This window comes from Melampsora larici-populina, assembly GCF_000204055.1.
Source record: "Melampsora larici-populina 98AG31 unplaced genomic scaffold MELLAscaffold_29, whole genome shotgun sequence".
Taxonomy (NCBI): domain Eukaryota; kingdom Fungi; phylum Basidiomycota; class Pucciniomycetes; order Pucciniales; family Melampsoraceae; genus Melampsora; species Melampsora laricis-populina.
In genome coordinates, this window is record NW_006768793.1 from 60,168 (window position 1) to 75,340 (window position 15,173).

At 40.8% G+C, this 15,173-nt stretch overlaps 1 protein-coding gene across 1 annotated transcript; it reads left to right on the forward strand.

Moving 5' to 3' along the window:
* Nucleotides 1-8,945: 8,945 nt before the first annotated feature.
* Nucleotides 8,946-12,671, forward strand: MELLADRAFT_37367 (uncharacterized protein; the record flags this gene model as incomplete). The annotated part of the gene is made up of 14 exons (XM_007412114.1): nucleotides 8,946-9,093; nucleotides 9,185-9,271; nucleotides 9,337-9,417; nucleotides 9,495-9,640; nucleotides 9,743-9,987; nucleotides 10,060-10,178; nucleotides 10,260-10,562; nucleotides 10,625-10,942; nucleotides 11,032-11,252; nucleotides 11,318-11,509; nucleotides 11,643-11,759; nucleotides 11,839-11,974; nucleotides 12,061-12,278; nucleotides 12,366-12,671. The coding sequence occupies 14 exons, from the start codon at nucleotides 8,946-8,948 to the stop codon at nucleotides 12,669-12,671; spliced, it is 2,637 nt and encodes an 878-aa protein (XP_007412176.1).
* Between the last annotated feature and the right edge of the window lie 2,502 nt (nucleotides 12,672-15,173).

The following is a 15,173-nucleotide window of genomic DNA, read 5'->3' on the forward strand; positions in this document are numbered from 1 at the left end:
TTGACACTGAGCCTTGAGATGTAGCTTATGGCTTTATACAATATTTTGATATTACATATGGTACTGTCAGCCCATGGTCCTGTAATTAGGGCTCAGGGCTGACAGATAGGCCGTGGCTGACCGTGAGGAATTCCGGGCTTGGAAATACAGACCTTCTGACGGAGAACTTTTAGCCCATGACCTACCGTTAGGTTGAGCTCATGGGCATAGCACTTGACGTGGTGCAAAGAGGCACTCCATGTCGCCGGATCTTCAGCACTGGCAAACATTGCCTGCATCTCAGCAGCCATTGGTCCATTGCTTCCGCCGCTATTGGTAACCTGAGCTAGGATGTAAGAAAGAAAAAAACAAAATGATTATTACATATAAAGATGTTCCAAAAAGAAAATAAGAAAAAAACATATCTTTTTATGAAGGCCGTGACAGATTAAAAAACGTCCAATTGGTCTCGCCAGAAGGGCCCAAAATGGCGCCAAGCTACCATTTTAAGGGTAAGGTGGGTTTATTTGTAATTCCAGTTGTTGTTGATATAATTGCATTGTGTACCAAGAAAAACTTACCTTTATTCTCCTATACCCATGTTCAGGACCAAGGATAAATCAGTGAAAGATACAAATCAAAAGGATAAATCAAAATTCATAGTTGAGTTTTTAATGTGACTTACTTTGACAGTCTTGATTGCGTGGTTGTGCAATCCCAAATAGAGTATAACAGATCACTTGGCAGCCCAGGTTTGAGATTGGACAGTAGCAACAGGATTGACAGTGTAAAACGCAGCACGGTGTAGAACTTATAACCCAACAAGGGTTATACAGAGCTGGAAGAGGATAATCTACTAATATAAGGACTAGTAGAAGTTGTCTAAGGACTGCTCTTCTAAAACAACACAATCAGGAAAGACTCTGTTGTATTGAGTACAGATAAGGCACCAGAGAAATATATCTTCACACGTATTTTAACTTCAAAAGCACACTTTGTATTACTATCAACACTGCTATAGTGTTATTCCCAATTGATAACTAAAGAAATAAGCAATATCTGATTGATATTATTCCCAATAAGTCTTTATGACTATAAAACTAAAGTAAATTTCTCTTTATAATTGTAATAAAGGGCGTATTTAAGTGACCAGGTACTATTAGAATAAGTTTATAATGATAAACAAGATAATAATGGCGTAAATGATAAAGAAAAAAGGGTAACAACAGTCCCAAAACCCTCTCAAAGTATATATAACAATGTACTACAACTTTTACAATGGTCAACAACCTCAAAACCAATCAAATCCGCCCAAAATTCCCTAAAAACCCTATGATGACGCAATGTAATGATTTTGTTACTAATAAAAGATGTAATTTTCACAGCAAAAAGTGATCAATGACGCAATAATATGATGTACAGCACTTCTTATGATGAATACAGGCGATTTTTTCCTTGTAAACTAGCTGAAAACCAAATTTTGAGATTACAAATTTTTTCAGATGTGCTCCAATTTTTAATTACTAAAGTGCATCTTGTAGCCCACGTGTTACTGATCATTTCTGACACCTATATGACCTACTTCTGATGAGTGATGAGTAAGATATTGAGTTGTGAAGTTAAGGTTTTGAGCATTACATGTTGACTTGTGACTGTAAATTCGAGATTCACACCAATTCTTTATTTGCCTTATAACCTTGTTCATACACCTCCGCTACTATTAATTTAAAGTTTGTACATTATGTAATCCACTCTTCTGCGTTGAATGAGCCATCTACCAACCTATTCTGACGTCATTTGACATATGTAATTAGCTGAAAACCTCCATTTTCCACGAAATTCACCCATTTTCTCTACTTTTCACAGCTGCTACTCTCTTTTTCTTGCTCATGTAATATGACATCATCCTCTATAACCTTAAAAATCCCGGAAAATCCTCTTGGCAACCTTATTTTCCACTACTACCACCATTACATATGTAAACTACACGCATAACCCTTGTTTACCAACTTCGAAAAAGTACCTTTCTGCTAATAACTTCTGTTTTCCCTTATCAACCTTGAAGATTAAAATTGTTACTGTATAATAAACTGTTGTTCTTTCATATTCTAACCTTATAAAACCCATAACTTAATTATAAATAAGCTAAAAACCATTTTCCAACCTATGTACCTATAATTTCGAATTTTTCTTATGTTTTTCTTTCTTTCTTTTTGTGATGAGTTTGTAAGTAAACTATAATGATCTTAATGAATAATGTGAAATAAAATGATGTAATGTTAACCTAATGACCAATACATAAGCCTAAAAGAGCTTCAATTGATCTAAAATCCCCATTTCAAATTTTCTTTCCTGCTGAATCCTGCTAATAAACTGGTAAACTGCTAATTGTGAATTTTTTAATTGATCCCATAAATTGATCACCACAACGGAGTGCTGGATCTTCCAACCATGCCCAATGAAGGGCATGGCGAACACGCCATATGACCAGTATCATATTGTCTAGATTGGATGAAACCTTGGGCCAGCAAGGTAAGACGTCAAGGTTCCTTTATTGAGCTTGCTTTGAGCCTTGAGCTGATTGGTATAAGATGGCGGAAGTTCAACACCTGAAGCAATTGCTTTGTGATGATAAAATATGGAATGGACGCAATCTGGAAAGAATCACGATTTAGTGATTAGGTATAAGCGCTAAGCTGAGAATCACTAGAGAGTGATGATGGAAGATGAGGTTCACCTGTTGGAAGGTAATGACAAAAAGACGTAGCAGTGTTTGAGTTAATTATCATCATACGCGACTAATCAAGTGAGAGAAACATGAGTAAAGAGAAAAAGTAACAAGTAGCGGACCTGGAAAGAATCACGATTTAGTGATTAGGTATAAGCGCTAAGCTGAGAATCACTAGAGAGTGATGATGGAAGATGAGGTTCACCTGTTGGAAGGTAATGACAAAAAGACATAGCAGTGTTTGAGTGAGGAAAAATAACAAGGACACGCAAACAACAAGTCTTTTTATAGTGAACAAATCTTTGATACATAGGTTTAGCAATATCATCAGCTTTGTTTCTCTCATTCACCGCATTGGGATTAGTGGCTACATTGAAAACATGGAACAAAATGGAACACAAAGCACAGTAGATAGAAGGAAAAGCTCAAAGAGGAAAAGTAGAATGGTAACTATTGTAAAGGCCGAATCCTGAATTTAACATGTGACGCATCTGGCAATGGGGACGACCCTCTTTCCCATCACAACGCCCCCATAAGCCGTAGTACAAGGTCAATCCTGCAGAGTACGTATTGTTACACCATTGGCACTGATATTTGAGTCCCTAATAAATAAGATAAATGTTCATGATAGTTTTATGTTAGTGCAGTTATATCATACCAAGACATGATAAAGAGAAAAGATAGAAGTACATAGAGAATGAAAGAGAGAAAGAAATGTACTTTGGGGGGATAAAAGTATGTGAGAAGCTTCTTCACATCACGACTTCAAGCCTTATTATAGCCAAGATTCTCGTTGCTCCCAACAATCTCAATGTCCAATTCTTGATCCAGATTGACTTCTTTGGGGACCTTGTAAACCTAAACAATATGATGAAGAGTGAAAGTGGATGAGTGAAAGTGCACAATGAGGGAAGGAGGACAATGAGTGAAAGAGAATGATGAGAGGAAGATAAAGATGAGAGTAAGAGGAAGATGCAATAGGGGATGGTGAGAGTAGTAAATTTGATAGAGATAATGGTACGGGTGACTTGCATCCTTTTTGCCTCGCTTCAACAATGGGGAGGCGCCTCCTTGTGAGCTGCCAGCTGGTGATCTAGCGTGTTTGCTGACCGATGAACAACTCTACATTAGTTAAGCAATATAGTCGTCAGTTTGAGAGTCGTATTTGATCATAAAACAATAAAAACCTGACCTTTCCTTTGGAACTGGCCTTTCTCTTAGCCTTTGGAGGCACACCCCTTTTGGCGTTTGGAGCTGGTGGTCGGGGCAATGCTGCACAATTTGCAAGTGGTCCTGGCAATTCTTCTTCCTCTTCGTCAGCTGAGGTGATGGTTAGAGATGTTCGCAAGTCACTGGGCGTGGCAACAAATCCAGGCTGCCTGCGAATCGGGCTTGCTGGGCGAAGAGTTATACTACTCAAACCTGGAACTTGAAGTAAACTTTGATTCAAAGTTTGAGATTGGGTTGTAGGCATGTTGAAGTGTGAAAGGATGAAAGAGTGGAAAAGAATGAAGTGAGTGAAAAAGGATGAACTATAGGTTAAAAAATCTCAGTTCTATTGGATTGATGAGAATAAAAAAGGAAAATACATACCTGAAAGCAATAGAAATGATATAACTGGGATCTAGACCACAAGCTGGCCATTGAGTAGCTGTCCAGGGGGGTGCATCAACCATTCAAAAGCGTATCCACGCTGGCATTTGGATCTAGTGTACTGATTCAATGTGGCAAAACGTGAGGTGGCGTACAAAGAGTTGTAAGGTAACTCTTACCCCTGGGTACAGGGTATTGCTCTGCTATATAGCGGAGCAACCCAAGTCCCGGCCGTGAGCAGAGCGTTTGGCTCCGCTCAGGGCTTCTGTGCTCGCAGATTGCGCAGCGCAGACATGAGCGCAGGTCCCAACCACACCGCACATGCTCTTTTGAGCAGAGCGGTTGCAATATTGTGCTAGAGACCAACTCATCAGTGTCATCATCCAGAGGGCTTTTAAAAATGGTCGAAGTTCAAATTCCACAACACATGTACCTATTCGTGCTGTGTGTTCAAAAACATATTCCTGACTCAAACAGATTTTGCATTCCCACATGTATCCTATCCCTAAATCCCTTCTCCTGGGCTAATTTCTACACGAGAATCTCTGTTGCACATTTAGAATATCCAACTAAGTGATATATTGCTTCAAGGGGCATTGGGTATATCTTTATAATATCATGATTCTTACCTTTGGGTGTATACAGAATAATATCCACTTGATGAAATCATTGGCTTTCAACTCCTGATGGAAGCTCACTCCCATGTAGGGGAACTTCTTTAAGATATTTCGCCAGTGATTCAATTGTAGTAAAAGTATAGACATACATGTGTTGTGATGATAATTGACTATGGGTGTGGGCACAGTAATATACTGCCAACATCAAACAAATTCCCTTCAATTGAGTAGGGCAAAATGGTTGGGAGTACATATAATTGATCATAAGGGATTGATCACTGCACACCTGAGCCATAGCGTCCACACTACATATGTGCATTAAAATGGGTGGATTTGTAGCTATTGTGTACAGTTGCTGCTTGCTATAAGCACACACTGAGTAATATTTGTTATGGCTGAGCTGATCCAGGCATCATACAGTCAAACCCACACAATTGCATACCCACGCAACTGCATAATCAGCCTTTTTGCATAGGCCAGGACTTCGCCCAACATGGTGCAGGCTAAAAATTGGATTTATTGCCTAATTTTGTCAAAAATGATCATGCATAAGTCAAAACCCAAAAACACGGATCTTGGAAGCCCAATTGCATAGATTTTACTCAAAATACAGGATAAAAAGTACACAATTAGGCATAAACCTTGAGCCCTGAGTCTTAAAGCCTAGCTCATAACCTGCAAAAATGCATAATGTTATGTATTTTGGCCTATTTCCGCATATATGCATAACTTTATGCTTTTAACCTCTCCTGGATTTTACCTCACTTTGCATAACCCATGAAGCTGCATAGGCCAGATGTTCCCCCCAAATTATGCAATTGCACGGGTTTGACTGTAGATGGCTTGGCATCTAACCTGATCTCACCCATTTTTGGTTTAGGCTGGTTGGAATGTCAGGGAAGGATGGAACGTGGTTTTTCACTAATTTTCTTCTAGTCATAATTGTAACGCCATGCAAAACATATTTCATATAAATTGCATTTGTTTTTCCTACAAATTTGTTGTTTCTCTATTGTCACAATTTTTATTGTTTTGGTAGACATTTCACTGACAACTAGTTCACTAGCTTATGTTCCATCCTCTTTTGTCTTATCAATATTGTGTTTTAAGCATGGTTATTTGGCCAATAAAACATGAGTGGGGCTTAATTTTTGTCCATAAGCATATAAGTTAAAAGCATGAAGTTGAGCAAAAAATGCTTACAACAAGTGTGGATCCTGCTATACGTAAGCATATTTTGGGTGCAAAGGGGATATGCTTATATAGTATTTTTTCCCTGAAAAGGTGTGAACTTTCAAGAAGGTTCCATCCTTTCTTGCCCATTCTGCAAGCCTCTGCTTCATTGATCACAGGATATTAACTTTGAAACACTTTAATCTCACTTCTTCAGCCCTGGTTGGCAACATAAATCAAGCGGTCTCTAAGTTTTTTGAAAAAAACATGCATAAAGGTCAGTTCAAATGCAAACTATGCCTTTATGCTTATTTCAAATCGATGCATAGCACAATATAAGGTTGACAACTTTTTAGATTGAAATTATGCTTATAGAGCATGGCAACTGTACATACAGAGCTACTCAGTTAGTGGCTCATTTGAATGGGTAAATCATATGCACACATACCTTCTGTAGTTTTTTCAGTTTGACAAAGGGATTCCAAAGTTTGACTACACACACTGACTCAGGTGGTGGGTGAGTCTTTTTCAAAATCTGGAGCATTGGTGTGTAGAAATTTGATTCATTAAAATCATGTCATTTTTTTTAGGTGAGAGCCAATTCATACCATTTCATCATATTTTATGTCTATAAATATCAGGCTCCTGACAAAGTATTTTGATTTCTTGCTTGAAAAAAGGAAAATGCAGATCTCTGTAGAAGTCAAATGAATCCTCAATTCATTCCAGAAGCCCTGCGGGATTCTCTGGATCTGTGTTATGCTAATATTTCATCAGCCAAATTGTGTTGATAGTGGTGAACAGAAGAGCAAGGCAAATAAAAGCAAGTGTAAAAGAGGCCTCATCACTGTGTCTGTATGTAGGCTGTAGCACACCGGCCTGCACACACAAAGTACTGTTCTTAGACCCTCAAAGGCCCTTTGAAAAGTTTCCACAACAGGCACAGCTTCCCCTTATCAATTTCTTATCAACTGGGACATTGACACTCAGTTGACCCCATCTTCTGACAAAAGATTCCACAAATCCTATAAATGAATAATTATTCACAATTTCAAAGGGTGCTCAACAACAATCTTGGTCTAAATCTGACCAAAAGACTTTGTGATTTGTTTCAAGACTCTCTGTGTGTGCATGCCACCATGCTACAAGGACATTGACATAGCACATTTGTATATTCTTTCAGACATATTTGCAAAGATTGGCACTGCAGTTGGACACTCAGGTTGGAGGCCAGCAGAGGGCTCCACAAGGTAAACCTGACAGTGATACTGAGCCAAATCATTGTGGAAGACTGTTTTTCTCAAACTGTGGACAGCACAGCCATGAAGTTGAAACTTATTCAAGGTTTGAAGAATTTTTCTATATATATCCTTGCTATCAGTCATCTGATCTGAACAATTCACCATCACAAATTGGTGGATTTTTTGGACAGGTGTAGCAGGATATAGTCACTTTAACATCCTTTCTAGATCCACAGAAAGTCCGCTTTGTGCGTCTTCCCGCTTGCAATACCAATTCATAATCACAAAGGCAACACATCTTTTGCCTATGTCAATCTTGTCTACTTCAATCGCAGCATGATATGTGGGTTGTTTTTTTTAATGTGATTTTGAGCATTTTTCATACAACACCATCCAAAATTGACAATGAGGTGAATAATATGCCTTTGAAGTATAGTGGCTCTCAAACCTGACCCAGTTTCAAAAAACCCGGTTGCCCCAGTGGAATTTTTGGCTGGGAGCTGTCAACAAATGTCAACTTGATACACAAAGTTACTGCCAAAAAACAACTGGGTCAACTGGGTTTTTTGAAAACCGGGGCAGGTTTGAGAGCCACTTACGGCCATCTAGTTGGAGCAAGGTGTTTTGTTGACTGTGGGATCCATCTATTATCACTCTTGTTTTTGAAAAAATCAACTTTTCCCTCTTTTGTTCATAAACCTGCATCTACCTCTCCTGGCGGAGAGAGGCAGGCTGGAGAAATAAAGATTGCATACCTCATGATGGAAGTAGGTAGCATCACGTAGTAAGTATCATCAGAGGAATGATTCCATGCGCGAAAAACATTCTTCATTGAGTGACCATGATGAAAAGCCTATAGTGGGTAGTGTCTAAAAGCGTGTAATGTCGGGCCGGTTAGTATGGCCAAAAAGCTGATTTATCAAGAACTCCATTGGATGAAAAGAACTTTCTCTACTGTACAAATGGTTAAAAACAGCATGTTCAATACAATTTTGGATTCCTATCGATGTGAGGATTCCAAATCTGCCCTCGGCTTCAAAATTGGATCAATTTTGTGGGCTCCATGAACTTTTTTCTCAAAACACCCAATTTCACGCGTTTAGGCACTACCCACTATACCCGGTCGGCCCTCGGGCTTTATGCCGCGGCAATGCTCGGGTTCACCATAACAATGGTTTTCGGGCAGGGCGGTTGTACCAGGTGAGGACGTTTCCATCAACTATCAGCGCACAGTCAAACTGAACCCTCTCCTTTCTTCAAAACACAAAACATGAGTAGTGGGAGGTCAATCGAGACACTTGGAATTGAACCCGAAGAACTATTAAAAACTTACAGATTATCAAGTCTCAAGCCCTCAAAATGGGAAGACGTTGATCCATTGGACACGGCGACTGGCTCGGCCGGTGGTGGAGGTTCTCTCGGCAGGGGTCACAAAGGAGAGGAGGACCCTTTAGGGCTGATACGCGGCGCTATATTGTGAGCCCTCGCTGTGCCTACCAGTTCTATTTTAACAGAGTCCTGACGCACATATCAACTCTCCAGAGCCGACGTCTCTTCCGATACTCGTGGGTTGCTTCATGAACCGTCTCCGTCTGCTTACACGCGTGCTCAGCAATGAAAGCTAAACAACAATGTTACAAATTCAATATAGGCACGTCGGTCTCCACTACATCCAAAAGTTTTAGCCCCAAAGCGTTTTTGTCGAAAGTACATCCAAATGCCAGTTTTAGTGACTTGAAAATGGGCGGTGAACGGCTACGAGGTCAGTAACCCATTGTATTGATATCATTTTTTGATGCTTTGATCTGAAGACGGTTTTCAATCATCTGTTTTTGAAATTGTTTTCTCTTCAGAAAGCCTGGAACAAAGGAGCGAGGCTCTCAAGATTTTGGTCGAGAGCGAATTTGATAGATTTGTAGCCGTCAAAGCTGCCACTGAAAGTGCGTTTAAATTATATCATATGTTACCTTGTTCATTTAATCCGAACCTTCTGTGACCTACACAGCCGTCTACGAACAGATGAAGAATGGACCACTGCGACCTGAGGAAGACTACTCAATTGGTCCTTTACGGGAATCTCTGAAGTGTGAGTAGGCTACTTCTGTTGATGGATTAGCATTATGGCATAGAAAACTTCACACATCTGATGACGGCCTAAGCTAGCTGCTACCAGCAAGGCAGAGCAAGTCTACACGCCAATCCTCGAAAACCGCAGAAAAGCCGAGAGACTTCGCAGTACCCTTGGTGTATTCGAACGTAGCAAGTTCTTTTTTAACTTGCCTGGTACACTCATCGAGGCTATCGAAGCTGTGCGTACATATAAATCTCAACCAGATTGACCTGCCATAGTTATTATTCTGAATTTCGATGGATAAAAGCTTATATATGAACATATTTTGTCAAATGATCAGGAAAAGTACGACACTGCCTTGCTTGCTTACAAAAGGGGAAGAAACATGTTAGACTCTAGGCCTGGGCAAGTCCTTAACCTGCCGGCTCCTAGTAATTCAGAAGATGGAGCGCAGCACAAACGGATATTTGACAAAGTCTGGCTAGAAGTGGAAAAAGTCGTCAATGTTTTCAAGCTTAAGCTGGGAGAGAAGCTCACTTCCAGTAACGGTCCCATCGGCGTTGAAGAAATCGAAAAGACGATAGAGTTAGTTACTTATCTTGCCGTACAGATCATTGGGCTAGTAGAATTTGATGCATAAGAGCAATTGTCTTGTAGGATTTTGCTGGAGTTAGATCCTTTGGATGACCCAGCATGGCTGTATTTCGAGGCCCACCACCGCTCTATCATTGAAAAACTCAAGCAAATATTTACATGCGCGACCCAAAAAGTTCGAGGTATGCCATATTCTTCATCAACAAAATATATGCATTTCATTCCTTAATTTTGGTGAATGTCAAACAATAAACCTCCTTCAGAAATCTTGGCCGAATTGAACACGGCTCGTGCTAAAGAAGAGCAATCTGCAATCGATATACGGACTTGCCTCGGTATTTTAGATCTTCCGCCTTCAATTGAGGCTGAAGCAATTTTAGGACAAGCCTCAGGTAGCCAAGGGTGGAAAGCTTTACTTGAATTTATCCGAGTTCCGTCCGAGCTTCTGTCCCGCGAAATTATACCGTACTGGAAGATTGTCAAAGGTTATATCGACGGGAAATATCAAAGGGTTGGTGGCCGCTCCGAGTGCTTACAACGATCCACAAGACTGATATATCTTAATCGTTCGTCGTTCACCACATCCAGCCTGACGTGAAGACCCGGAAAGATATGAAAAGTCGTAGAGCGGAGACATGTAAACAAATGACAAACGAGATCATCACAACCTACGTTCACCTCCTATCACAGTTTTTCCTTTTTACGTCAGATCCAAATTCACCGCTTGGAAAGGCGGCTGGCTCAGCCGTCCCAGAATTCTTGCCTAGGAACACCAATTCAATCACGGCAGGCTATTATCTCAAAAAAATGATCGATAGCCTGGTGGACTGGTCAAATGAAGTGGGTAGCTTGGAGCTTCCAGAAGAGAGTTTGGGGTGCTTGAAAGAGATGATCGGTAATGCTAGGTTCAGATTTGAAGCAAGTCTTTCCGTATATTGGGTCCGAGGTCCGCTAAGCCAGCCAAAATTCATCATCATCTATATGCCACATGCGAAGCACACTCACGTTTTCATAACCTTTCTATTGCCTCATAAGATTCAAAAATATTCCATAGATTGGAGGACTGGACAAGGCCAGAAAAAAATGATAAGGAAGAATATGTAGCAGGTACAACCATATACTTGACCCGACTTTATACCTTTCATCGACATCTTACACAGACAGCTTTCAGGTTGGCTGGTGCTACAGACACCACTGCCAACGCAATCTTCACGGGCTCCGAAGAGGCTCAATTGCCCAATAAATCAAAATCAGAGGTGGGTTTGCTGTGTCACACTCATAAAGTTTCAAGCTCGATTTAACTGTTGACCAATACTTTCAGATCCTGCAAGTCGACTGCGCTAAAAAGGCTCAGTCTGCGTTTTTAGATGCACTTTATGGATTCTTAGACGGCTTAGTTCACGTCGCTTTCACGCCTCCGAAGCCGCTGCCATCAGTAGATGAACTCTCAGATGCTGTTGCGGGGATTAAATTCAGCTCGATGCTAATGAAAGCTTCGAAAGCTAATCAAGATGTGACTCACCCTGAAATACAGGAACAACACAATGTATGTCATGTTCTTCCCCTTAAAGTCGAAATTCGAGTTTTGTCTATCACAAGGCAAGGTCTTGACTGTTGGATTGTGTTACAACTGTGATATCCAATAGGATACGCGAGTTCTATTGACGATCAGCAATTTGTCACATCTACGTACAACTTATATCCCCAAACTGTTCAGACAATTCCAAGTCGCATTTCGGGTAGATATGACAACGGATACGGCAGTAAGTTCCTTGCCCCACTTGTGCGATAGTTTCGAATGACAGGCCCGTCTAAGGTCATTGATCGAATCCCTTCTCGCAGACTTTGATGGACGTCATCGGACAGCTTGACGCACTTTTGCTCGGGGACTATATCAAGAGAAAGTCAGTGATACTTGCGGATATCATCAACGCTGGGGTCCTTCAGGTCGACTGGTTCCTAGCTCCCAAACCGACGGGTTAGTTAATATGCATTCTGTTGTATCTGCGACTTATTCGCCGTGGATAATGGTCTTCCGTTGACTTATCCTTTTCACTACCTCAGAGGTACATGCATTTGTGTATGATGCTTTACTTTCACTTGTGCTCGTCCATGCGCAAGTCTCTGCAATCGCTGGACCCCCGAACCCGTCTTCTAGTGGCGATCCAGGTGGATCATCCTTGGTAAAGACAGTATTGTCTGGATTGATTGAAGAACTCGCCAACCAATGTTTAGAGGCTTTTGGAAATGTAGAAAGATTTGGCATGGGTGGAATGTTACAGGTAAGTTTGAAGACAGTACATAATCAGCTTACAATGTTATATTCATACTAATATTCTGTTTTACGAAATGGTGATGTTGTGATCTAGGCTACGTTAGAGATCGAGTTTGTGCATCAAACTTTGACAGCGTACGTGACACCCGAAGCTGACCAGACTCTGCAAAGTATCTACAAAAAAATCAGTCTTGCCTATCAACGTACACCGAACCTAGAAGGGTCAAACGAGGTACTACAGAATGAATTAGAAGCATTGAAACGAACACTTCAATCTAGTCGACGGACAACTGCTTTAGCATTTGTATGTTTCAAGAAACCGAAAGCACCGTCAAGTGGGACTGCAGTTCCTCCTTCACTGCTCAGTCCTCCATCGGTAGATTCGAGTCAAGCTGGTTGAATGGACCATTTGTATTTAGTTTTCAAATGTAAGAGACCTCAATTGTATGATTTATCTTTCACTATTTTGGTTGTTTATTTAGGCGCCTTGATGCCCAATCTGCAGATATCTATTGAGCATGCAGGACATGCTTGCATTTTCTCCGGGCCACCGCAGCCGGCATACGGTTTCGAATTCCAATGGTCGATTAGCTTAGTTGGTAGAGCGTGGTACTAATACCTGTTATACATGCCAAGGTCATGGGTTCGATCCCCATATTGACCAGTCTTTTTGAGGCTCAAACTCGTGATGTGGACTCTTTGTTCTACAGAACTGTTTTGGAGATTTGCTTCCCTTTGGTTTTCTTGTGAAGTGCTTTTGATTTCACAGATTTCACCAGCTATTGCTGACTATAACTAAAGTACAATTATCATGTTGCCGTGGGAGGTGTTGGTGCTACTGACATATATAAACTGAAGATGTGTTTATTGAGGAAGACACCAACACAGGGCTTCATTGTTTGAAGCTTGTGAAGAGATTTTATCAGTAACCCAGGGAAGCTTCCATATATACCTGGCATTCCGTGATGCACATTGTGGAGACTTATGTACAGCAACCCAATGACAAGAATTACTGCGATCAATCTTCTTTGATTGTTTGTTTTGAATTCTGAGACTTTTGAAACATTGGTGGCCCACACCATTGAATAGATTGACATGGCAGAGGTATCTTGCAAATCAACTCTAGATGAAGAAGGAAGCTTGTACATTGTGGGTGGCACTACACCAAATGGTATCTTTTCTCAGGGGTATAGACAAGTAGTGTGTGCATAGAAAACTGATAAACTTGTCTACGTCCATACAAACCAGTCTTTTCTGTACCCACAGATAACAATATTTTTATACACATGTAAAATACATTTAAATCACCAAAATGCTTCTCAAGCCCCATCCAACAGGCAAGCATGATCTATCAGTAATGATTTATGGAAATGGCACCTGTCAATATGTGCAAGATTGTACATACATGTTCACATACACTGCTGAGAATCAACCCTGGGCCAGCAGCGCATTGCACCACAGCAGGCCCTTGTTTGCAGTGGTGCGCCGTGTGTGACATTGCGGAAAACCCCCGCAACATGGAATAGGCCAAGGTGCTGTGAGCCTCCATTAGCACAACACAACAACAGCGCAACACCACAAAGCATGGTACAAAACATGAAAGAAGAAATAAAAAAGCACATCTTGAATCCTTTTCAACTGTCTAAATCTGAACAAAATATCATCTTAGATCTACAGCTCCACCAAAAGCTTCCAGAACAGCAACAAGTTCTGCAAAATCTACCCCTTCTCTTAACCATAAACAACTAGATACTAATGCCTCAATGGTTCTTGCAAGTAAACTACCGCAGTTGCTGGCACAGACGTCAGCAGCGCAGGAAAAAATCCGCTCAGCAGTGCATGCTGAGCCGGATGAGGCAAGGCAAATTACGTGCCATAATGGCAGGATCTTATAGTCTTTTTCATGATGCTAAACAAAGAAAACCAAAGATGTAAGTGTTATGTAGTGATATTAAAGCAAGATGTTTATAGACATACCAACCACCATTTCAGAGCTTCCTTAGGATCTGCCAAGTCATAATCTATCTGGTGCATCTTGTCTGACATTTACAGATAGTTCTCCAAAGAGGTATCAATTGTGTTGGCTTCATCATTAACATCTGAGTACTTGTTGTGGAACATCCTGGACTGGGTAGATGGATATGAACCCATGGGCTGTGAGTTGTTTTGGGAAAGTTTCACCCCCTCTGGTTCTTATTCAGAATCAATTTGACACAAAGTGGAGTCAATTTTCATTGGAACCTCTCCAAAGTTTCCACCAAACCACTTGGTGAAGAACTTGAGCCAAAAGAGAGGGTGGAGAAGGGTTGCCATGACTAAAGTCTTGCAGCCAAGCACTTCATCAAAATACTCTTGGGTTTTCTCCAACATCTTGACTATCATCGGGTAAACACTGTCTGTAGTACTCAACTCTTTCACTTTCTCTGCCAGCTTATGACAAATCTCCACATACTGAGGTATCACCATACAACCTGTTGGCCTGTCAACTTCCATCTTGAGGGTGGTTCCAAGGAACGCCTAGAGGAGGTCAAGAAATATAAGTATTGTCAGTAATAGTATATAGTCAGATTGATGAGATGTCAGTTTTTCACATACCTCAAGTTCAACATTGACACAACAAACTTGAGCCCACTCAGCAGTTGTAATCTCATTCTGGTGGAGGAAATAGCCATAAGGCTTCCCATTCTTATGTGGGCGCTGGCCAACAGCGAGAACACGGTCCACATCCTCTTTACAGAGTTGATCAATTACCTGGGGAAACAAATTATTAATCAAATGATAAAGGACAAATGAAATAATAAAACAACACACATCTCTTGTGAGCCAAGCCTTATTCTGGCTCTTGTACTTGATATTCCATCTAATAATTCCTACGCCAGGGAGTAGAGCATGTGATGTGGCA